Source organism: Hippocampus zosterae, chromosome 5 (genome assembly GCF_025434085.1).
Source record: "Hippocampus zosterae strain Florida chromosome 5, ASM2543408v3, whole genome shotgun sequence".
Classification (NCBI taxonomy): domain Eukaryota; kingdom Metazoa; phylum Chordata; class Actinopteri; order Syngnathiformes; family Syngnathidae; genus Hippocampus; species Hippocampus zosterae.
In genome coordinates this window covers 14,191,213-14,216,688 of record NC_067455.1, presented here as the reverse complement: position 1 = coordinate 14,216,688, position 25,476 = coordinate 14,191,213, and the positions used below count along the sequence as shown (strand labels likewise).

Below are 25,476 nucleotides of genomic sequence, written 5' to 3'. Positions count from 1 at the left end.
ATTTCCCATTTGTGAGCTCATATGTTTCTCTGTGTGTGTGTGTATGTGTGTGTGTGTGTGTGTGTGTGTGTGTGTGTACATACCACCTCTACTGGTGGGCATTTCTCAATGTGTGGACAATTATACTCGGCCCGCCCAAAAAAAAAAAAAAAAAAACAATGCAAGGATGAGCTCCTTACACTCCATTAGACTGCATGCTTGTGCATGCGCATGTGTGCGTGTGTGTATGAGATCAATAGAGAAAAGTACAGGGAGAGAGACATTCATAAAGCTAATAGCACTGCAGTATTTTTTTTGATTTATGAGACAGAAGACAAGAAATTGTCCACAAAGAATGTGAGCCAGAGAGACAGGGACAGCGGTGAGGAAAGAGGGAGCACAAGAAGAAGAATAAATGAACACCACCAAATACAAGGGTGCAAGTGTCTGGCTGCGATGCACATGAAAGATGTCAGCAAATATTTCACAGAATAATGGAAAACCTCAAACAGAAGTAAGGGGAGTAGAGTAGAGTTCTCCTGGCAGGATGTGGGAAACAAGCGGTTTTAATTGGGATGTCTAAAATAACTCAAAAGACTACAGTGACTTCCCTCGGAGCAGAAAGAGAAGCCACTACAGTTCCTCTGAGACGATGGTCATGATGAAGCCATGCACACATTTGATCTCACACTGCATCCATTTAAGTGTCGATATACACCATCTGCTCAGAACCGTATTTCCCTGCACAATGCCTTGCACTCACATGGAAGCAGCTTAAAGCAACGCAATCTGAAAATAGTTCAGGGTTATTCAAGACACGGAATTGCAGTCGGGCCTGCTTCATCTTTCAAAAAGACCATTAATTTACCCTCATTTCAATTCCGATTTCATTTAATATTGTTACGCCAAAAGAGACAAAGTCCTTTCCACCTGGACCAATTTGCCTCGGTTATGTTTATTTTTCTAGTAGACTCCAAGCAAACACAAAGGCATCAAACTAGATCACTAGTACCTTCCATCTATCCGTTTTCTATATCTCTAATCACCGCTAAGATATCCCTGCTGATTTTGAACGAGAGGCAGGGTACACCCTGGACTAGTCGCCAGCGAAACCACTCATGCGCATTTACAGTCATTTCGGATGGGACCAACAGTTGTCACGTTTCGGTTTTTCGGTCTGGCCAGCAGGTGGCATGAGCGGTCTTCCTAGCACACCTGCTGGCAATCGTTAATCAATAGAGACACTATTTAAGGACTCCAATGTTCTACACCTGTTGTGGGAGTATTGTTTTTGGCATTGCTTTCCTCATTGCTCATTGACTTAGTGGCTTTTGACCTCGTCGTGTTTTCGCGGATAGTCTCGGTACCAAGTTTTTGTGTAAGTACCATTTTATTTTGATGATCTGGCTTTTCATGCGTGTACAAAGTGTTACATTGTTTTTCGTTCGTAGTTTGTGGGATTTACTTTCCTTTCTTGCTCTTTTGTGCAAGCACCTTTTGTTAGTCGTTTTTGATTTACCTCCTGGTCCTCATTGTGGACCAGCGCTTTATGTTCTCGCTTATTTTCGGTTCGATTAAGACATTAAATTGTCTTTACATCGGAGACCTTGTTTTTGTCTACGTTTTTTGGATCCCTCTCCCTAACTCGGTTTATCCAAGTTCTTAACAGAATAGTCCCACCAGATGGATCCTGGAGACATTAAAAAGATCATGACCGCCTTGACCAGCCAGGGGCAATTAGTGGGCCAGAAAAGACAGGAGCTCACGGAGCTCCGGGAGGCAGTCGCCGTCTTAGCCCAGCGGCTGGAAATATTGTGTTCACAAGGGGAACACGCGACCACTCGAGAAACGCCACCCCCAAGGGTCCCGGCGGCTTCATCCGGGACACCCTCTTCCCCGATCGTGGGGCGAGAGCCCAATCTCCCCCACCCCCCTCGTTACGGGGGAGAGCAGGCACCCTGCAAGCAATTCTTACACCAGTGCTCTCTGATATTCGACCAACAACCAGCTACGTACGAGAAAGATAGCACGAAGGTGGCGTTCATTATGAGCCTGTTGACTGGTCAGGCGGCGTCTTGGGCAGTAGAGATAAGCAATGCTCAACCCGGGCTTCGGTCTTCTTACCCAGAGTTTGTCGCCGAGTTCCGTCGCGTATTTCAACATCCGGTTATGGGAAGGGAGGCCGAAGGTCAGCTATTAGCTATTCGGCAAGGTCGACAATCCGTGGCCGAATACTCCATCTCATTTCGCATTTTGGCCGCCCGTAGCGGTTACGGGGACCACGCCCTGTGTGGTTTGTTTCGCCGCGGGTTAAGTGCTGCGTTAAAGGACGAACTGGCAACCCGCGACAATAGCAACAACTTGGAGGAGCTCATCGATTTGGCCCTCATTGTGGACAACCGCATGCGGGAGCGTGAGAGGGAACGTATGGAAGAGCGAGGAACTACCCGTGTTCCACCCCGACGTACGGCTCATCGGCCGGCTGAGCACGAGTCCTGGCGACCACCCGGACCCGAGCGTCATTCGTGTTCCGATCCAGCCGACGCTGAGGAGGAGCCCATGCAGCTGGGAGGCGGACGCCTGGGACCAGCGGAGAGAGAGCGTCGGATTCGGGATCGGGCCTGCTTCTACTGAGGCCAACCTGGACACCGGGTTTCCAACTGTTCCTTGACACCGGCCCGCCTTTCCGGGCGCCCCGAAAACTGAGTTTGTGCCCGATACTGCGTCACGTGAGTCGAAACGGGAGGAGGTCCATCCGGGACATCCACCAAGACTCGAGTTGGACGGAACTCTTTATGGTCCGTTACGGGTCATTTCTGTTCGGGCCTTGGTGGACTCTGGGGCGGACAATTGTTTTGTAGACCCCAGCTTAGCTAAGGAACTGGGTTGCCATGTTGAGGTTCTAAGAGAGACAAAGCGGGTTCACGATCTTGACGGGCGACTCCTGGTGGAAGTGAAAGAAATCACCGCGCCGGTGAAACTAAAATTATCGGGCAATCACATCGAATACTGTAGATTCTATCTCATGCGGTCTCGATCCGTACCGTTAGTGTTGAGGTTGCCGTGGCTGCGCGAACATAACCCTGTCATTTCCTGGGAACGTCCGGCAATCGAGAGTTGGAGCGCATTTTGCTATACTCACCGTTTGTGCTCGGCGGCAGAAAAGTGAGGGCCGACCCGTAACGAGCCACCAGAAGTTATTTGTTTGGATAAGGTTCCGCGTATTTACCATGACCTGCACCAAGTGTTTAGTAAAGACCGTGCCCAGTCCTTGCCGCCTCACCGGCCGTACGACTGCTCCTTCGACCTGATAGAGAACGCCCCACTCCCGAATTCCCGTTTATATCGGGTCTCAGCCGGAACAAGAGGCGCTGAGAGAATATATCGATAGCTCACTCTCGGCTGGCCTCATTCAGCCGTCTAAATCCCCATTGGGGGCCGGATTCTTCTTTATCGAGAAGAAAGACAAGACGTTACGCCCGTGTGTCGATTATCGGGGCCTGAACGAAATCACCATCAAGAACAAATACCCAGTTCCGTTATTAGATTCGGCGTTCGCCCCCCTCTAATCCGCCACTATATTCTCCAAACTCGATTTACGAAGCGCTTACCATCTGGTCCGTATTCGTGAGGGGGACGAATGGAAAACAGCATTTAAGACCCCATTAGGGAACTTCGAATACCTGGTAATGCCATTTGGGCTAACCAACGCGCCCGCGGTATTTCAGTGTCTCATTAACGACGTATTAAGAGATTTTCTGAACCCGTTTTGTTTTGTTTATTTAGATGACATCTTAATTTTTTCTCGGACTCTTGCAGAACATCAACACCATGTCAGGCTGGTTTTGCAGCGTCTACTAGAAAACCGGTTATTCGTAAAAGCAGAAAAGTGCGAGTTTCACGTCGAGTCCATCTCATTTCTGGGTTTTATTATCGAGAAGGGTCAGCTGAGAGCTGACGAAGCCAAAGTTAAGGCCGTAGTAGACTGGCCCACGCCCACCAATAGAAAGCAGTTGCAACGTTTCCTGGGTTTCGCTAATTTTTAACGTTGCTTCATTCGCAACTACAGCCAGAAAGCCCTGCCTTTGACCCGGTTAACCTCTGTCAAGATCCCCTTTAGGTGGGACACTGATGCTGACCACGCGTTCGCCGAATTAAAGAAAGCCTTCACGAACCCTCCAGTATTACAGCACCCTAACCACTCTTATCCGTTCGTCGTAGAGGTGGACGCGTCGGAGTCCGGCGTGGGGGCCGTCTTATCGCAGCGATCCCCAGTCAACCAAAGACTTCACCCCTGCGCCTTTTTCTCTCGTCGCCTCAGCCCAGCAGAAGCCAACTACGACGTGGGGAACCGTGAATTGCTAGCCGTCGTTTTGGCATTGCAAGAATGGCGACATTGGCTCGAAGGCACTGAAGAGCTATTCACGGTGTACACTGATCACAAGAACCTTGCCTACATCCGGTCAGCCAAGAGACTAAACTCCCGCCAAGCACGGTGGGCGCTTCTCCTCACTCACTTCAACTTCACGCTCACCTACTGCCCGGGCTCAAAGAACATTAGACCGGATGCACTCTCCCGCATCCATGACCCTGCGGAGAGGGACAACGAACCCCAAAGCATTGTTCCGGACCATTGTATTGTGGGGGCACTGAGGTGGGCCGTCGAACGTAGGGTCAAGGAGGCCCAGAACGGAGTTCAAGTCCCGGCTGGTTGTCCGGCCGGGAGACTGTTTGTACCCCCACCTCTGCGCGCAGAGGTGTTACAGTGGGGGCACACTTCTAAGGTGGCATGCCATCCAGGGGTGAACCGGACCTTGGACCTCGTGTCGCAGCGGTTTTGGTGGCCGGAGCTACGCAAGGATACACAGGACTATATCTAGGCCTGTTCCACCTGCGCATGCAGTAAGGCGTCCCACCAACTCCCGGCTGGGTTGCTGCAACCGGTGCCTGCTCCGTCTCGACCATGGTCCCACATTTCCCTGGATTTTGTTACCGGCCTTCCTCCTTCCCGGGGAAAATCAGTCATACTCACCATAGGTGACCGCTTCTCTAAATCTGCCCATTTTGTTGCGTTGTCCAAGCTGCCCTCTGCCCAGGAAACCGCCGACCTTCTCGTGAGACACGTCTTCCGTCTTCATGGAATTCCTGTGGACATTGTGTCGGATCGGGGGCCTCAATTCGTCTCCAGGGTATGGAGACGTTTCTGTCAGGCCAAGGGGGCCACGGCGAGTCTGTCTTCCAGGTACCACCCACAGTCCAATGGACAAACGGAGCGCATGAACCAGGACTTGGAGGCAGCCCTGCGCTGCGTTTGCCTCCATCGCCCCTCCTCGTGGTCGGCTCACCTGCCTTGGGTGGAGTACGCCCACAACACCATCGTCTCATCAGCTACCGGTCGGTCTCCTTTCATGGCGGCGTATGGTTACCAACCTCCTCTGTTTCCTTCCCAGGAGGGTCAGGTGGAACTCCCATCCATACAGCAGCATCTACGAGAGGCCCATCGCGTATGGAAGGAGACCAGAGCAGCACTGTCACGCACGGCTCAGCGGAACCGGCAGATCGCTGCCCGTCGCCGACGCCCAGCACCAAGCTATCAGGTGGGACAGAAGGTGTGGCTGGCGACTAAGGATCTGCGACTCGCCGGTACATCTCGCAAGTTGGGGCCTCGCTTCACTGGACCGTTCGAGGTGGAATCGGTCCTCAGCCCCGTCTCCGTCAAGCTCCGACTGCCGCCCACCATGAAGGTCCACCCCGTGTTCCATGTTTCCCTGTTGAAGCCGGTGGCCACCAGTCCCCTGGCTCCTCCGCCCACGTCGCCGCCTCCTCCACAAATCGTCGACGGTGAACCAGTGTACACCGTGCGTGAAATCTTGGACTCTCGGCGCAGGGGTAGGGGTTTTCAGTATTTGGTTGACTGGGAAGGCTATGGCCCGGAGGATCGGCAGTGGATCCCCGGCTCCTGGATCTTAGACCCGTCCCTGCTCCGGGCTTTCCACGCAGCGCACCCGTCAAAGCCGGGTGGTCCGCCAGGAGGCGTCCGTTGAGGGGGGGAGGGGGGTACTGTCACGTTTCGGGTTTTCGGTCTGGCCAGCAGGTGGCATGAGCGGTCTTCCTAGCACACCTGCTGGCAATCGTTAATCAATAGAGACACTATTTAAGGACTCCAATGTTCTACACCTGTTGTGGGAGTATTGTTTTTGGCATTGCTTTCCTCATTGCTCATTGACTTAGTTGCTTTTGACCTCGTCGTGTTTTCGCGGATAGTCTCGGTACCAAGTTTTTGTGTAAGTACTATTTTATTTTGATGATCAGGCTTTTCATGCGTGTACAAAGTGTTACATTGTTTTTCGTTCGTAGTTTGTGGGCTTTACTTTCCTTTCTTGCTCTTTTGTGCAAGCACCTTTTGTTAGTCGTTTTTGATTTACATCCTGGTCCTCATTGTGGACCAGCGCTTTATGTTCTCGCTTATTTTCGGTTCGATTAAGACATTAAATTGTCTTTACATCGGAGACCTTGTTTTTGTCTACATTTTTTGGATCCCCCTCCATAACTCGGTTTATCCGAGTTCTTAACAACAGTGGAGCACTTATCGATAATGAGTCGTTATATTCATATCTTCCCAAGCAAATAAATGACACTCAACAAAGCTAAGAGCTGCAAAAAAAAATCAACTAAATATAACATATTATATTTGTACTCTTTGATCAAAGATTCATTCAAACTTCAATGTTATCCTATTGGAGTGGCATGGAAGGTGTCTTTTAAAGGCACAAGACATGTCACACTTGACGTCATGATGGTGACGCCCGCTTATTTCAACCATTGTTACTGTCAGCATTAATGACCGATTGTTATTGGCCTATCTCCCCTCTGGACTTGCTGGCACATTCGTCATAGATCACCGTAAGGGCGAAAAGAGGCGGGGTTCTTTATACTTTGCGCGCTTCAAATTCTTGCAAGGACTCCAGCAAATGAGTTTCTGATTCTGCCATGTCAAGGATTGTGCACACGATTTTGAAATGAAAGACAAGCGGCGCTTTGATTGGTTGCGAAGCAAGTCAGTACAACTGCGCCAAGCTGCGTGCATCTGTAAACAACCCCAAACTTGATGTAGCCAACCCCTTCGCACAGCTAGACTGCATTACATGCCAGATTTACACTGAGCATGAATAGAGAACCCCTTGACATAACTCATCTGTTCTGAAGTATTTCTGTCAATGTTTCCCTGTGTACGAGAGGGTATTTTCAAAGTGGTTTGGGTCACACCAGGTTGCCGTTTGACCAGTGCGCTGTCTACATTTTGATTCATTTGTACGACATACAAATCAGCCTCTGAATAATAATGTGTAGTGGAGCTGTAGTTAATTTTTTAAAAGCATCAAAGGTGCCTGGGGGGGGGGGGGGCAAACTGATAGAATAATCAACAAAATACATCCATAACATAAGAGCAATGGTTAGTGCAAGGCTAAATGATTATAAAGACAGAAACATAAACAGGTTGCTGATTGGTCACTCAAAATGAATCATAACTGTCTACATCAGGGGTGCCCAAACTTTTTGGCTCGAAGATCTACTTTTCGATCAACTAACCTCCCGGGATCTACCCTTAACGGCGCGCGCACAAACACACGCGGGCGCGCGCGCGCACAAACACACGCGGGCGCGCGCGCGCGCACAAACACACGCGGGCGCGCGCGCGCGCGCACAAACACACACACACACACACACACACACACACACACCATGATGAGAAACAGCCTGAAACAGAGGCATGCCACACACTTTTGCAGCCTGTTAACTATCGTAGCTCACACGTACCGTTTTAAAGTGCTTCCCTGGGCCCTCCTAGATTCCTATTCTTTGCTCGTGCCCTCTGTGAATTGTACAAGACGCAAACTCTGAATGAGAATCATCACGATAAAAGATGGAGCGCAACAGCTCTGATCACAAGCTGCAATTGCAAAGTGCTGAGCGCTAACAACTTCCGGTGAGGTAATCACGCGCTACCGTAAATTTAAGATTTACGTGCTTTATTTTATTTTTTTTAAAAATAGTGAAAATGAGACTGATAAGATGATTAGGGTGCAGTGTATAATAATAATAATAATAATAATAATACATTTTATTTGTGGGCGCCTTTCTAGAAACTCAAGGACACCTTACAACAAGCAGTTAAGATCACGAGTACAATGTTAAAAAACTACATCAAATAAGATAAGAAAAAATACAACAAAATAAATAAATAAAACAATGGCTTTATGGTCTGAGTGAATAGGCTTGTCGAAACAGATGTGTTTTGAGGCGGGATTTGAAATGTGTTAATGAGGCTGTATTACGAAGGTCAGCGGGGAGTGAGTTCCATAGCTGGGGAGCAGAGCGACTGAAGGCTCTATTTCCCATGGTGACGAGGCGAGCAGGGGGGACAGAGAGGAGGACAGAGGAGGAGGAACGAAGAGAGCGGACAGGCGTAGGAATATGGATGAGGTCAGATAGGTATGGAGGGGCTAGGTCATGAATGGATTTGAATGTGAGTAGCAGGATTTTATATTGAATGCGGTGTAAAATGGGAAGCCAGTGGAGATGTTGGAGGACAGGTGTAATATGGTGTATGTATGGCGTGAGTGTGATAATGCGGGCGGCTGAATTTTGGACCAGCTGAAGCTTATGGAGGGTTTTTTGAGGGAGACCAAACAGAAGGGAATTACAGTAATCGAGTCGCGAGGTGACGAGGGTGTGTACAAGTATAGCAGTGGACTGAGGAGTGAGAGAAGAGCGTAGCCGGTGGATGTTTCGAAGATGATAATATGCAGAACGAGTGATGTGGTTGATATGTGAGGTGAAGGAGAGGGTGCTATCAAGGATGACACCCAGACTCTTGACCTGAGGGGAGGGGGAGATGGAAGAGCTTTCGAAGGTAATGGAGAAATTGTTTATTTTGTTTAGATTGGATTTAGTGCCAATAAGGAGGAATTCAGTTTTATTGCTATTCAGTTTGAGGAAATTTGAGGTGAACCAAGATTTTAATTCCTGCAGGCAGTTGGTTAGGGAGGATGGTGGAAGTATGGTATTAGGTTTTGTAGAGATGTAGAGCTGGGTGTCATCCGCATAGCAATGAAAATGAATGTGATGTTTCCTGAAGATATTACCCACGGGAAGAAGATAGATTAGAAATAGCAATGGGCCAAGGACAGAACCCTGAGGAACACCTGAAGTGAGGGGAAAGGGGTGAGATCTAAAACGTTTGAGCTGGATAAACTGGGTGCGGTCAGAAAGATAGGAGCGGAACCAGGAGAGGGGGATGCTGGTGATGCCAATGGAGGAGAGTCTGTCGAGGAGGATGGAGTGAGAGATGGTGTCAAAGGCTGCACTGAGGTCAAGCAGGAGGAGGATGGCGAGTGAACCGGAGTCAGCAGAGAGAAGAAGGTCATTGCATATTTTGAGGAGGGCAGTTTCAGTACTATGGAGGGGACGGAAGCCAGATTGAAATTGTTCGTATAGCTTATTGGAGGAAAGATGGGTGTGAAGTTGAGCAGCTACTGTTTTCTCTAGAAGTTTGGAGATGAACGGAAGGTTTGATATGGGACGAAAGTTGTTCAAGTCGCAGGGATCAGAGCCAGGTTTCTTCAGTATGGGAGTGACAGCAGCAGTTTTGAGATGAGATGGTACAATGCCAGTAGAGAGGGAAGTTTGAATAATGTTAGTGATGAGAGGGGAGAGGGCCGGGATAGAAGCTTTGACTAAAACAGTAGGGAGAGGGTCAAGCTGACAAGTAGAGGATTTGGACTTCTGGATTAAGATGGAGATTTGGTGGACAGATGGGGATGTGAATGCAGAGAATAGGTGGGTAGGAACCGGGGAGAATGGAGAAGGAGGGTTAGGAGCAGCTGAAGGGGTGAGTTGCTGGTGGATAAGTTGGATTTTGGATGTAAAAAATGAGGCCAGAGTATTACAAAAATCAGTGGAATAGAGATGTGAGGGAAGAGTGTCAGCAGGTTTAGTGAGTTTAGAAATGAGTGAAAAGAGTGATCTGGGGTTGCCTTCATTGGAACTGATTAATCCAGAGTAGAAGATTGATTTGGCTTTGGATATTGAGTCCTTGTAATGGAGAAAGTGGGTAGTGTACATTTCTTTATGAATGGCGAGTCCAGTTTTTCTATATAATCTTTCAAGTTGACGGCCTTTTGATTTAAGTTGTCTGAGGGTAGGGGTAAACCAGGGTGCTGTTTGGTTGAAGGAGACAGTTCGGGTTTTGAGTGGGGCCAGGATATTGAGAATGTTATGGAGATTTGTATTGTAGTGTGTCAAAAACTCATCTGTTGTAGAAAGACAATCAGTACTGGGGAGGTTGTTGATAAGGGATTCTAAATTGTCCGGGTTAATGTCCTTGATTTTACGGAAATGTATAATGCGTTGTGGGTTGGATTTGAAAAATGACAGGTTAACATTGAATGAAAGCAATAGATGATCTGTGTATGGGAGGAGATCGGTTTTACAGTTTGTTGGTGATAATCCAATACAGCAGATCAAGTCCAGAATATGTCCTTTACTGTGTGTGGGAAAGTTGACATACTGTTGAAAACCAAAACTGTCCAGACAGGAGGTAAAGTCTTTGGTAAGTGAGTTATTGATATTGTCCATGTGTACATTAAAATCTCCTAAGAGAATCACATTTGGTGATAGTGTATACAGATGAGTGAGGAGTGTAGTAATGTCAGTGATAAAATTCTTGTTTGGTTTTGGTGGACGGTAAATAGTGGCAATCAGTGTGGGAGTTGATCCAGAGAGCTGTATAACAGTCGCTTCAAAAGATAAAAAAGCTGGCACATTTACAGGTGCAAATTTCCAATCCTCGCGCAGAATCATCGCGAGGCCGCCTCCCCTCCCAGTCGTGCGCGGCACAGCGTGATAAACAAAGCCCGGTGGAGTAGCTTCATTAAGAGTACCATAATCATCTGGCTGCTGCCAGGTCTCAGTCAGACACAGAATGTCAAACTCACGGTCTGTCAGGAGGTCGTGGACGAACTGGCCCTTGCTCGTAAGGGAGCGGATGTTCAGTAGGCCAACGTTGACAGGAGTGCAGCTGCGAGCGACCGCGATGCTATCCGACCTCGGGACGCGTGTCAACACAGAGGCATCCGCACGGCGTCCGGTGTTCTTCCGTGGGCGGCGAGCGGTGGACCAGAACGACCTGATGGAGCTGGAGTTGTCGTATTGATAGTTTCGGCGTGAGCCCCGGTGAGTGCACCTTCGCCGGGGCACGTAAAGGATGTCCGGGTGTTGGAGCAGAGCAGGCGGTGGTGGACCGTGTTGATTAAAGTTGAGTTTGAGCTCAGTGGCTGCATATTGGTGAAGCGCTTCCAATGAGTGGTGGAAAACACACAGAGCGAACCAGCAGAAAGCAAGCCACTCACAGCTGATTGACATAGCCGGACCGGAGTAATGAAGTCGGGAAGCAGCAACAGTTAGTGGGTAAGCTAGCCGCTAGCCGCAACTCAACGACAACTCAATACTCGATGACAGGTAATGACAGTTCGGCCGATCGAGTGTGGATTGATCATTGTTCACTCGGTGACCATAAAAGCAGGTCGACATAAAATATGTCGGCTATAAAAGATAAAAAAATGACATGAAATGGACTTAAAAATTAAAAAAAAAAAAAAAATCACGGGGAGTAGCGGCGTCCAAAATTCGCCAGCGTTCACTCCGGAAGTGACGTGATGTATATTAACACAAAAAATATATTACTAACATGTACAAAGACACACTAATGGTTGTTTGTTTTTTTTCTTCTCAACACTCCTCGGATCTACTTGGGACCTGTCTTAGATCTACCGGTAGATCAGGATCTACCTAAAGGGCACCCCTGGTCTACATGACAGAAGACAAAAAGCATTATGACTTTCGGGATAATCATATTACTTGAGTGTCTGTGTTGCCCATGTAATTCGATTTATAAAGTGGTCCGTCTGTTCCAATTTTTCAATAAACGAAAAGCCATATGTGGCCATTAGCATTTAAATCCAGCTAGTTGGAGGACATGCACGCTAATCATTTACGTTTGTTCCCAAAAGTGGCCTCGATCCTACACTCGGTAGAGTTAATTTCAATTTGCCTAACGCACATTCAATTTCAGCTAAATCTGCGTTAACTGTTGTTGCATGTGGGACGAGAAGAAAGTAATCGTGTTTGGACCTGTCTTGCATGAAATAACATCAAAATCATTCGACAAGAATCATTCTTGTTTCATGTCAGCATAAGAATGAATTCCAATAAGAAAACAATAAGTGAGCGGCTACACTCTAGGATCTTACGATAATAGAAGCAAACCGAAAAAGAAACGTTGATTCGTCTGGATTCATGATAAATGAATAAAAATGTGACGTAGAAGCACAAAAAATGAAAAGCTGAGCTGCTAACTCAAAATGTATATTTTAAGTTGTAAATTCAACAACTCGATTGCATGGTCAGTCATGTCTCTTTGAAGGGTAAGTAGTTTTATTTAGTTTGACTTGATATAGCTTAATGTTGTCTTTCAGTTCTTGAGTCTCTATAGGAGCAAGAATATGGTTACAGGTTACAGTTACAGGTTAAAGAGGCTGAAAGTGTGTTCTAGGAACGAATTATGGCAATTGGATTAAAAACAGCTCCTATGTAAAATATGTTTTAAAATTAGAACAGCGTGAAAGTCAACCAGTGACTCGGAACAGATTGTGTTCCACTTTGGAGGTCCTAACAACAATCAGTGTCACAAACTGGCCGACATTGCATTCAATGATCAATAAAACAAAGCATGAGCGGAATTGTCCCCCTGGTTTCCAGTAGTTGAAGAAATGTGATAATTGTCGTGTGAAATTACAGCTTTAAAGACAGTTTAATGACACCGTGACTAAATTAAACTGTAGGTAGAGTACTGGAGCCACTTCCTTTATTTCTTTGACTCAACGTGTTTCATTTTATTTATTGTTACAAATCAGATGAAGATACTGAATTGCAACAATTTTCTGGTGACTCTTGAGAGCAACACATTCAGCTATCATTTTTTTTCCAAACATTTCATCGGGTGTGTGCGGGTGAGGATACTTTTCCTCCAAGAACCGGGGAGGAATTTGCACATTAAAGAGTTATTTTTAATTGTTGAGCTCATGGGAGTTATAAATTGGGGTCAATATTTATGCAGCAAAAGGATGCTTGTTTGTTATTATTACGTGCCGAGGACGTTTTTACCGCGGTTCATTTAAGAGGAGGATTCTACAAAGTCTTCACAAAATGTTCATATGTTGCATTTGTTCTCAGTACTGTATACTTCAAGCATATTAAGTGTCATAATACAAGCGGCGCTTGAATTGAACCAAATAAGGATTGTTTTGGCCTCGCTGGATATTAGAGCTTGTTTGACATTTATACTTGAATACTTGAATTATGACTCCCCGTTTTAAAGCCAATGTCTGAAGTTTGTCGCTGAGTGTGCAGTGCCAGAGTTGAAGCACAAAGCTATTGAAGAAAATGACAAAAGTCTTTCTCAAGGCTCTTTGCTCTCAAAGCAAGCAAAACAACCACGTGAGGATTCCCAACGCTGAGCGTCTATGGCACAGCTCTCCTTACCTGACTCATTGATCTATTATAATGATCAATTAATATTCTCTCTTGGCCCAGACCAAGATTTTCAGCATTAGCATTTTGTGCACCAAAAAATACATAAAGTTACGCATTTCCACTTGTAATGAGAAAATAACCACAAGCAATGCTACACATATTGAAATAATATGTAATGGCAACCATTGTCACCAAAATGGATAATGATAATAATTGTAATAAAAGTACTAATGTAAAAAGAAGGAACACAATGTACATAAGCTTCCTTTGGTCATGATGTAACGAGACTCGCCAAACAAGCCCTGACAATGGCTGCCCTTATTTATATACTTGGAAGACAGTTAAGATCAGCAACTTTAGAAAATGTGCAGTGAAAAAAAGTTTGATGGTGGCAACAGCTTAACCCGGAACTTAATGTCGATATTTCTAGTTCTGATGATAAAAATTGCTTCCAGATCTAAACACATTAGAGGTTGAGTTCAGGGGTTCCAGAGTAGATTAGATTCTCTGAAGACAACATTGGCTTCCTCACATATCAATGACAGAATTTGAACCAGATGACCAAATGTCCTATCGGACAAAAAATGCGTCACAAATGACGATTGATGATTTTAGAGGTCGAAAGTTAAAGATGATCAATTGATCCCAGTCAATGGCTGACATTTTTGGAACCCGTTGTTTGCAAATGAGATCTGCAAATGTAATAACAATAGTGAGAGTCTGCAAATACAATAATGTTAGGTATTAATGCTGATTTACATACAGCTATTGTATCAGATGACCAGTCGATTGTGTTGGTGTACCTAATGAAGTGTCTGGGGAGTTAATTGTAGCAGAATGCTACCTGGAAATGAAGCTTGTGACTGCGATGAATTAGTCAATCAGTCCAGCTACAGTACATGCATGAGATAAAATAACAAACAACTACTGCAATAAATCGATTCAAACCAGGCTTTTAAAATGCCTGCCAGTCACCTTAATTTGTTGGAACTAACTCAGAGTGTCATATTGAAGACCAAATTCTTCTGGCATAAATAAACTCCCAACGATCAAACATCAGCGATGGCAATAAATTCATGCCACATGAGGAGATCAAGGAAAAATTAGGCATTTCTTTTCTTTCAACTGTGTTTTCTTGCTCCAGGACATTCCAGATGGTTGTATTAGCTATGTTTGTACAAAGGCTCTGATTGATTTTCCATATTCCATCATCTTGTCTCTGCAAGGCAATTCAACGCACTGGTAGAATGACTAATACGCACTATTAAACAACTGTTTTAGTAGTAACGGTTTTTCCACTTCTACTGCCACTTTTGGCCTACAAGTATACATCTATCCATCCATCCATTTTCCGATCCGCTTATCCTCACAAGGGTCGCGTGGGGTGCTATAGCCTATCACAGCTGTCTTTGGGCAGTAGGCGTGGGACACCCTGAACTAGTTGCCAGCCAATCGCAGGGCACACAGAGACAAACAACCATCCACGCTCACACTCACACCTATGGACAATTTAGAGTGCTCCATTAACCTACCTTGCATGTTTTTGAAATCTGGGAGGAAACTGGAAAATCCAGAGAAAACCCATGAAGACACAGGGAGAACATGCAAACTCCACACAGAAAGGCCAGAGCCGAAGTCTAACCCATGACCTCTGCACTGTGAGGCGAACGCGCTAACCAGTATTCCACCATGCTGCCTACAAGTACACAATTAAACCTTTTCCGTGAAATACGCTGTTAAACTGGTAACACTACTAGGTCCACTAACAGGCATGTGTCATGCACTAGATTTCCCCAGTGTGGGACAAATAAAGGATATCTTAATCTTAGTAGCCTTTTGGTTCCAATATGTTACTCGTGAGACTAAACTGTGCAACAGTTGACATACTAGAACTACCAGTGAAGCACCAAATGTTAATAAATAGAATTTTATTCTCACTGGTAGCACGCAGTACTCAACTTGTCTCACGGTAACATATAGTTGTCCAACGAGTATGTTTGTGTTTACTTGTGAGGACAGAGAACGTACTACTACATGGACCTTAAGCTGGATATGGAGGTAAGTCAAGTCAACTGTATTTATAGAGCACTTTCAAACAGAAACAGGTAAGGGTATCGATTACTGTACATGCTTCCACAGTTTTGCCAATCACAGCTGCATTGTCCAGAAAAGGGTGATTTACACTCCAAAAGACATACTGTCGTAGGAAATCACCCACCTTGAGCTATGGCAATGGACTCGAACCTGTGCAGTTCCCGCAGCAAGCAAGTGCGCTCAGAAGGATGAAGGCTATAAATAAACTCCTTGGCCCCGCGGGGAGAATTGAGGGGCTCTACCGGCTCTTTCAGCGGGTGTGTGCCAAGGTGACGCCGCAGAACCAGCGCGGACATCGGAAGCATTGGGGCCGGCTCACCCGGGAGAGACACCGAGGCTTCCGCTTGGTGGTTCAAGAGTCCGGCTTCGAACGGCCCCCTACCGGCTCTCAGGGAGAGGACGGGCCGCAGGACACCCCGCAGGCGGGGCAGCATCTCGGGGGAGTGGACGACCGTGGCAGTGGGTATTACTCGGGAAACTGTCGGGTCATGGAACAAGCCCCGTTAGTAGGTTACTACATGTACAACTCTCAGTTCAGAAGCGGTCACATGAAAAGCACAATTTGGGTCATTTGATGGCTGAAAGCAGGCGTGGCTGTAACAATAACGCATTCGTGTGTTCTACGGGCCCACCGGGACTGACAAGGCTCAATAATGAGGCGATAATGGTTCAAATGATAGTGCAACTTGTCTCACCTCAGTCAGTCGAGCCTTGGCTGTCCCGTCCAACTCGCTCCGGAATACAACGGAAAAAAAACAGCAGCGACTATCTCGACGCATATGTCTCTTCTTTCCACTCACCGCGCGGTAACTGGAGACGGGAGCGAGAAAAAAAACTTAAATGCAAACAATTTTTTATTGAAATATGCGCACCAATGACTATGTTAGCAGGCGTCAAGCCAGTTGTTGTAACCTTCGGTTGACAGGACGCTATGAGGCGGATGGGAGTCGGGAGAAGACTGGAGCGGCTGGACGCATCTACACAAATGACCAATGAAAGAGCAGCTTTCTTCAGCGCGTAGCCGTGACGTCAAGAAACGTAGGCACGTTCAGGAAGACTTCGGATTTACTACACTGGAGTGTTTGGGGGAGTCGAAATCGACATTAACTTTGAAGAATACTAGATAATCATATATCAAACTCATAGAAAAGATCATCTGATAAAATTCAAAGATATATTGTTACTTTTTAATGATCAGCTAATTTGTAAGCGCGCGCGCAGGAATCACCAACTCAGCTCTGTTGGAATGTGAGAATGTTAATTTTAAGGTATTATCAGCGTTATATGTTTGGGCGTGATCACATTCCTGCCTTTTACGCACGTGATGCGTTCACGCAGTCGTCCAACTAGGCAGAATTCCACACCTCATGTAAAAATGATTGTGTGAAAGCTATGCAATGGAATTTTTTTCCAGCACAGGGAAACATTCCTTTTATTAGTTAAGCGGTGTCCTTATAAATCGTCCTCAAATGTATCTGAAGCCTTCTGCTTGAGTGTTTTATTCGCGATTATTGATCAAATGAGTGGTTTCGGGGCACGTGAAATAGCATGCATTGTTATACAGTATATGTATATAAAACAGTATATATCACTATATAAAACAGTTTATATATAAATATATATACAATTTGTAGATGAAATATATACAGTTTGTATATAAAATATACAAACTGTAGTGAATTGCACAGGCAACATTGACCCCTTGTGGCCATGATTTTGCATGCGGGTCACTGTTCATCCAAATTTTACACAAATTATTCGATGGGTAGTTGGGCCTACTTTGGACAGTAAAGGCACCCGTAGAAAACCATTCGTAATCCCATTCACACCGTTGAATCATGTTCCCACATCACATCACTCAACATGTCTTTGTCATGTGAAACAGCAATATTCAAATGCGGATATTTTGGCCGTCAACAATGATTTGCTTAATTTGGGAGGAAGGAAATATTTCAGAGGAGGTAAAAGAAAGATCTTATTATTGAAGTACAATGAGTCACATTTGTCTTTTTTATTATATCGCTGACATGGTCATTACACAAAATATCGTACTTTTTGGAACAAACTAACCGTGGAACTGTGTAGATAAGTGTGTGCGTGTGAATTTACAAACCTGAACAACTAAAACAAGTTGATTTTCGCCTACTCAGAATATAGAGTATAAACATCTCAGTCTCTACATACAGACAATAAGGAACTCCGATATAATATATAATAACTGTTGTACTAGTCATTTAAATATGAATATCCCAAGGTGGATAATACACATTATGTACAAGCGGATGGCTGAAATGAGAGTGTTTGGTTAAAACATCTGAGATCTGAACACAAATAAATTATTTTAGTTTAAACACTTTGGGGAAAACTGCAATGACTGTCTCTCCACGTCATCAATAATACTGATCAAGTCAATATGGACGTGCTTGTGCAGAGACTGTCAGGGCAGCTAAATCAACATAGTGTTTTTTGTTTGTTTGTTTTAGTTTTCTCACCAGTGAGATCTGACAAAATACAGGTTATACGGTAAACATAGGTGAAATAATAGACCACAGGTTTATGGCACTAAAGCCAGAAACAACCTAAAGAAACTAAAATAACAGAAAATCAGATAACATGGTGTCAATACCATTGTTATGATGTTATAAACTGAGGGTGAGTTGCCCAAAAATTTAGAAAATAAATAAATAACGCTTGTACAAGTAAATAATGTTTACAAGGCTTATATGCAGTCACCACGATCGCACAGTGCTTTAACAGATATGCAAATACACAAAGTATGATGCTAAGTCTCATGTTGCTACAGCATCTTATTGTCCTGTAAAAATTAAACTACAGCATTTCTTTAATAATACAATTTTGCAGTGGATGTGTTTCCATAACACCATTCACACGACACGACACCAAAGTTTGAACTTGTCCAGAGATAATAGATTAAATGATAGATTGTTTTGAAAGAAACAGTTTCTCATAAGTGTTCTCAACTAGTACAAACTTCCATAAAAACATTGAAGTGTTAAACGTATCCCTTCTTTCCACATAACGTTGATTAATAAGTTCTATGTGTGAATAACTCTGCAGTATGAGGCAGTGCCTGTGACTGCTAATAAATGCTATTTAAAAAAAAAAGGTCTATGCATGTACACAACTTGCTATATAATGTTAAAGACAACTGTGCTGCGACACATTCTTGTTGAAAGGGATGACACTGAAAGTGTCAGGCTCTGTGTCGTAGCATGGAGGTTTAAGTGTGAAAAGCAGCAAAAGCATGTTTCTGGCAACGTGGACGTAAATCAAGAATTTAGGCAGGTAAATGGAATACTCGTGGATCCAAACGGAAAAGGAGCAACCGTGTATTGCTGCACTCCACATTTTTATGTAGATCAGAACATCAAGCAGTGATGTTTGCTTTGCTGTGAAACTTGGCTACCTCGGACGTGTGTCCACAGTGGCGCTGTGGATGACTACAGCGGACGGAGGAAGGCTTTGCCCACAGCAACTCCTTGTGCAGAAGCTTGAAGGTCTTTTAAGGTCACAGTGACCTCAACACAGGTCAACGACGACCACCACAACCCGCAATTCCTTGGACAACCCTCCGCTGGATTTTCCATCACTTGCCTCGTCTCCCCGTGTTCATGTAGCCTTCTTGGATATGAACACGCTCACAGTCATCTTTTTACTCCTGAAATTAACCATCGATTGACTCAATTGTCAAATTGTGGTTTGCATCATGGTAAATCATGTTAAGTACTCAAGGTGGTTCTGCAGTCCCCTTTTTGTTATGACGTGTCATTTTTTCGGAGAGGCATCACTAACCAGACAAAATGACCTCCTTGATGATCTGATCCCGAATCATGTAGGAAGACATCTTTACACCCCAACAAAAAGAAATAGTTAAATTTGTTGAATAAAACTCTTTTCTCTCTCACACGGTCTTGACTTTGTATGTCATTGGGATCACGCAATCCGAGGTGCTGAGCGGTCATTGGTGAGGGTCCTCTTGAGCTTGACTCCGTTGCGGATGGCCACCAACATGTTGCCATCTGCCTCGTCTCCTGTCTCAGTTTCTCCTCGCTCACTGTGAGGGTGCTGCTGGGCCAGTTGGTTGGGCAGGGGGACAGTGGGAGGATTGCTCGACGCCTGACCGCTCCAAGACACCACGGGTGGCACTCCACCATTGTCGCCTTGTGGAAATGTGGGAGAATCTGGAATCTTTCCGATTTCCTCCCCAATCTTGCTCCCGTTTAGGACTCCTGACTTGTCGGGAACTGTTGGTATTTTTACGGGGACGACTGGTGTACGAATAGGAATGGGACCTGTGCTGACAACTGAGCCTGAGCGGCGAGCAGAAGGTTTGGAGGAAGGCGTGCGGCGGATTGTTGCAACACCTGGGGTGACAATAACTGGACCATGACTAGTAGAATGGGACCCAGAGACATTATGATAACCAGAAAAAATCACCTGATTTGAACAACCTGGAGGGACAGAAACACAAATGATAGAATGGTTTATTTAATAAGTGCCTTGATAAGAACATAGTGTACACAATACAGCAGACGCATGCCATCAAAACCATTTTATCGTGCTGCAAAGTATTAACTGAACTTCATTTCAATAGAGAAATTTGATTTGTAAAACTGGGTTACAAGGTTTGTCATGGAACTTATTAAATTCATAAGTCAAAGTACCAATGTACTTAAAAGGACACAGGATAATATAAGTGTGGTGTGCACCTACCTGTTGGAGTAGGTGAATAAGGCACAGATGATGAATATTTGTGGGTGGGAGTTGAGGGACAGGCTCCATTGTGGTAGCCCCCCTGCACCGGGTAGGGAGCATGTGTGCTTGGCATGCCGGCTGTGGAGGCAGGCCGCTTGGTCTGAAACATGCGTCGGCACGACTGGCCAATGTCACTGTTTCTGGGGATGGTGGAGGACTTGTCAAAGTCGGACTGCTGCTGCTCAGGGTCCTGTTCCTCGGTCATTGAAAAATAGTCAAAATCTGAGACTGGAGGAGAAGAAACAGAGAAGTTAGTGCACTGACAAAACTAAACTTTAAAAATGATGGTGACTTCTCGATTGCTTTGGGTTACCTTGTGAGGGTATGGTGTCCTCAGAGCAGGAGGGTGTATTGGTTTGAGTGTTGTATCCACTGGAGCATTGGATTGAGTCTCGATTGGACCTCTGGGTGTCCAATTCCAGGCCTCGTGATAAGGCCAGGGCCAGCTCATCGTGGGTCTCAAGATCACCGGCCTAGAGTCATGAATACATATGAGGACATAGCAGTGAGACTTAGTACATACATATAACAAGGTAGGGTGACAACGAGATATGGAAAAGTAACCTTGGCTGGTGTTGTCCTGTTCCTTTCTTCTCGTGACACTTTTTGAGGCATCTCAGCTGGAGCCAGAGTAGCGGTTGCGAGGCTTTGCGGTGTGCTGCTTTCCCTGCCTGCAACTCCATTATTGTCCATTATAACTGGAGGCCCCTTGTCCTTCTTCTTTCGCAATGTATTGATCATGGGCTGGTCGTATGGCCCTGGCTTTGCCCAGTCCTGGAAAGAAACACAAATTAGTGTTGTGAGGAATGGTTTAGTTTTCGCCGCACTAAAACAATAATAAACGCTGCACAGTTCCTCATTTTTAAAAATGTTTTTGTTCAAGAACACAAGTACGGGATTTTGATCAGATGCCAGAAATCTTCAAGACAAACCTTCCAGCTGGGCACATGAGAGGAAGGCATCGTGGGAGAGCCCATGGGGCAGTTGTGAGGAAGCAGGAGTGCTGAAGCGGGACGTGACCATGATCGTGTTGGGCAGGAGGAGGAAGAGGAGGATGGAGGGAAGAAGGGGAAGGCTGTGCTGGAGCCAGAGCTCAAACTCCCACCACTGGTAGGGGAGTTGGCTGGGCTGTAGTGGTCAAAGCCATTGGACAGCTGCTTGTGTATATGTTGGTGGATTGTGACAAAACAAGACAACAGAAACAATGGGATGAATTACTGAAATGATAAAAGGTATAAAATAAAATCAAAAGAACACAAATGGCACATTCATTGGGAGAACTACAGCATGGGTGAAACACAATTATGCATCAGAAATTACAGCGTTTTTAGTATCACTGAGTAATTACAAAAACTTTTTTTTAACAGAGAGCACTAATGGGGATTTCTTAATGTTTTATTTATGATGTTCTCAATGGTCAGTCATGTGACTGTTCAGGAGTGGGCTTTCACAGGAGCTTTCTTTCTTTTTCTTATCTTTACTTTCATTTCCCCATGAATCCCCAATATGGATCATTTGTTTCAATACAGTTGTACTAGGAATGAAAATTGGAATAGCAACGTTTCATGCCATGTTACTTTTCACCCAACGTGTATCTCAAAATGAGACAGAGCCCCTAAGGTGACATGAAAGAACAAAGAACCGTGCCTTCGCAATCATTGTATCCTCTAGTAAAAACTCTTAAAAAAAGATTTTCAAGGGCAATCCATGTCACCTTGTGGGCTCTGTAAAATGGTACAACATAATGACAAACAGCTAAAAAAATATTGGAGGTATCAAATGAAGAAAGAAATAATGCAGATGACACAGGGCGCCCTTTCCTTTCGCTCAGCAGAATTCGTTTTTGTCACATGAGGGAAAACAGGCACGCTGACGACTTGGTTTAACCAGTTATGATGTTTAGTAGGATGCAGGATGCCGGCAGGGATGCAGGTCATTTTCTCTGTGTGTAAGAGTCAATGGCAGACAGTGGAAGAGTGTTTCACCTTGTCAATAGTATGCAAAGATGCAGCAGCATCTGCTGCTAGAGAGGGGGGGTCCCTGCTCGAGTCACAGTGAAGGTGCTCAAAATCTGACACCTCAGAGGATCTGGAACTGGCACAAGGCTGGGACGGCAAACAAAGCAGCAGCAAGGGGGGCAAAAGAAGATATCAGGAGCAAAGACAAACAGATGGACAGAATGGCATAGACAGACAGTCAGCAAGACAAGCAGTATGTTAGAGAGCACAGGCAACTTTTCCATCGTTCTCAGCAGTTAGTCAGCTGTGCAGTCATGTGAACATAGAGGCTGTGGAGGCGGTGCAGCAGGAAGTCCATTAAACTGAAGTAAAAGGCATTTATGTTGGGAGTGTTAGGCTTGCTAAAGGAAGAGTCTTAAAGAACATCGATAAACTCATTCATTCCAGCCCCACACAGAGGCAATGTAGACCAGCCACATTCTCAGTGATTTTTTTAAATTGAATTTCAAGAATGAGACCTGTGAATAGGGATACAATAAAAAAAAGAGTACTCCCAGTGTGTGTGTTACATTTTAAGAGGCGCATTTGGTAAAGATATTAGGGCTGTTCACACGGCAAGATTTGGTCCGGTGCTGCGCCGGGGCTGCCCCAGTAGAGTGTTCACACGTGCAAATTAGCTCCGGCGTAGCCCCGGAAAAAGGCTTACACCGGACAAAATTTGATCCACCTCCGGGAGGGGGTTTAAAAATTTGCTCCGGAGCAAATGGTCGTTTGCGAAGCAGCACCAATGTAAATTTGCACGTGTGAACGCAACTGGGTTAAATTTGCTCCAGAGCAAATGCTTGTGAAGAGTACGTATGGCGAGAATGCATTGCTTTCGTGCTGTCGGACGTCCGTAATGTGTTTGTTTAATAACGACACAAGACTTGGCTGGTAACATATTTCCTTTTGTAGGAGACTGGACTGTCTCAGAGTTGTTTGTTCCTTTGTTGTTTGTTCACAACCGCCCGCCGCCCATATAATTTCTTATTTTGTGATTTCCTCTCTTGATTTTCTGTTTGGCGCATTAGTGTTTGCTTTTCTGAGTGTCATTGAAGTCATCGTTGATTTACGTTTTCTTGGGGGGTCACTCTCGAGCAGAAGGCACGGAGACCGAGAAGGAGAAGGACGTGCCGGTCCAGTAGTCGCTTGAGTTGTGTATATAACGTACGTTTTAAAAAGAACCAACACGACAGCTCGTTTGTTTTCTGTCGTTTTGCTCCGCTGCAGAAACTGCCGTGTGAACACAAGTGGGGCTGCGCCGACGCTGTGCCGATGCTGTCACGCTCAGCGGCTTTGTACGTGTGACCGCTCCACACAATTTGCTGCGGTACAAAATATATCGCAACAAAATACATCGGTGCAGCGCCGGAGCAAATGTGTGCCGTGTGAACAGCCCTATTAACTCAGGATGCTTACGCTCTCCAAATCAGTTTGTGGACAGGATGCAGTGGACTATTGAATAGCAGAACAGGAGTGACTTGCTTTGCCCTAGGCTACAATAGAAGCCTACACTAATTTCCTGTGCAGTCAAGCTATAATAACCTTACCACAGTCACAAAGTTATTGCTCTAACGGATAGGTAGATAGACAATTAACGCCTGGATCCCTCGGTAGACAATTAACGTCTGGATACCCCACTCAGATTCTAAGTCATACAACACAGTTTTACTTAAATTTCATGTATTGTACATGTTACAGATGCAATTAAAAGTGTTTAGAAGAGAGAATCTTCTGACCTTGCTATTTGCTGGCATTGGTGACGATGACTTGGAGGATGTGCATTGGTCATGCGATGAAGAGATGAAGCCAGAGTCGTGGGAGGAGATGCTGGAGAGTCGAGCTGGGGCCTGCTGGGACAGCGTGGAGCTGTGGTACCGTTGGCGAGGTTGATGGTGGTGGAAGAGGTGGTGTGAAGAGGAGGAAGAAGAGGAGGAAGGAGAATGAGAGTGAGAGCCACTTGATCCCCTGGAGTCACCACTGTTAACACTGTTCAGACTACTGTGACAGGGAGGGACATTGGCAGGAGGAGCAGAGAACCACGGGTACCCAAATAGGTGAATAAAAGGTGAGAATTTGCATAAAGAGAATGAGAAAAAGAGGAAATTAGGGAGGCAGGGAATTGGGGTGTGTGGAGGAAACAGCGTAGGAAACCATTAAAACAGCCCATCATGATGTAGCTGGCATCAGCTGAGGCCACTTTCGTCAAAACAGCATACTGTAATAACCAGTAAAAGAGGCTGGCAGGGAGTGGAATGCCCTCATATCCCAATACCTTTGATGTTTGATGTAAGTCAAAGGCATTTTGACTTACAAGTATTACACCCGTGTTCAAAGGCATTTTGACTTACATCAAACATCAAAGGTATTGGGATAGTGAGGGCATTTCCTCTCTCTCTATATATATATTTTACTGTCTTTACTGTCAGACACAAGATCTGAAATTTGCCTTGTATTAAAAAAGCAGCACCATCATACACAAGCACTTCAATGGACAACACAAACACAATATATAAACATTAACATTCAACAATGACCGTCGACTCTCGTTAAGGCCTCATTCGATTTTGTGTGATTTTGAGAAAGCTACTCGCTAGCTTTACCATTGATTGATGTACAAAGGACTGTTTGCGCCCGACGCTGTAAGACATAGGTGTCAAACTCAGGTCCTGGTGGGCCGCTGCCCTGCATGTTTTCCAAGTCTCCCTGTTGCAACACACCTGATTCAGATGAACAGATCATCAGCAAGCTCTGCGAAAGCCTGACATTGAATCTGTTCATTTGAATCAGGTGTCTTGCAACTGGGGGACTTGGAAAACATGCAGGACAGCGGCCCTCCAGGACCTGAGTTTGACACCTATGCTGTAAGAGCTTAGTACACAGTACCGACGCCCAGATTGCAATAGCACACATTATTTTTTTAGAGCATGGCTCATGTTGGAGAATATATTCTTAGCCAATCGCAAAACTTGGTCCAGAAGCTGTGTTCTGTTGATGGGGAAAGATGCATTCAAGTGAATCAAATCTGGGTTCACTC

General features: G+C 45.3%; 3 protein-coding genes across 11 annotated transcripts in view; 1 reads left to right on the top strand and 2 right to left on the bottom strand.

Annotated features, from left to right (window-relative positions):
- The window catches only part of LOC127600893 (transmembrane protein 65-like), a 34,157-nt gene extending 17,494 nt beyond the window's left edge, over positions 1-16,663 (bottom strand). The window contains exons 1-2 of the mRNA XM_052065782.1: positions 16,362-16,663; positions 15,791-16,144 (exon numbers count right to left, since the gene is read on the bottom strand). Coding sequence (XP_051921742.1) covers positions 15,791-16,100 — 310 coding nt within the window. The 5' untranslated portion in view covers positions 16,101-16,144; positions 16,362-16,663. The remainder of the gene's footprint in view (positions 1-15,790; positions 16,145-16,361) is intronic.
- The window catches only part of LOC127600853 (F-actin-uncapping protein LRRC16A-like), a 692,893-nt gene that overhangs the window by 460,832 nt on the left and 206,585 nt on the right, over positions 1-25,476 (top strand). The window lies entirely within an intron of this gene.
- Positions 19,349-25,476, bottom strand: part of LOC127600862 (protein MTSS 1-like) — a 36,963-nt gene continuing 30,835 nt past the window's right edge. For 2 of the 9 annotated variants that reach the window (XM_052065738.1, XM_052065740.1), the window contains 7 exons: positions 24,179-24,440; positions 22,428-22,547; positions 21,375-21,596; positions 21,007-21,216; positions 20,756-20,915; positions 20,401-20,670; positions 19,349-20,138 (listed from right to left, as the gene is read on the bottom strand). In XM_052065738.1, coding sequence (XP_051921698.1) covers positions 19,621-20,138; positions 20,401-20,670; positions 20,756-20,915; positions 21,007-21,216; positions 21,375-21,596; positions 22,428-22,547; positions 24,179-24,440 — 1,762 coding nt within the window. In that variant the 3' untranslated portion in view covers positions 19,349-19,620. The remainder of the gene's footprint in view (positions 20,139-20,400; positions 20,671-20,755; positions 20,916-21,006; positions 21,217-21,374; positions 21,597-22,427; positions 22,548-24,178; positions 24,441-25,476) is intronic. The other 7 variants (XM_052065739.1, XM_052065741.1, XM_052065743.1 and 4 more) reach the window with 6 other exon arrangements.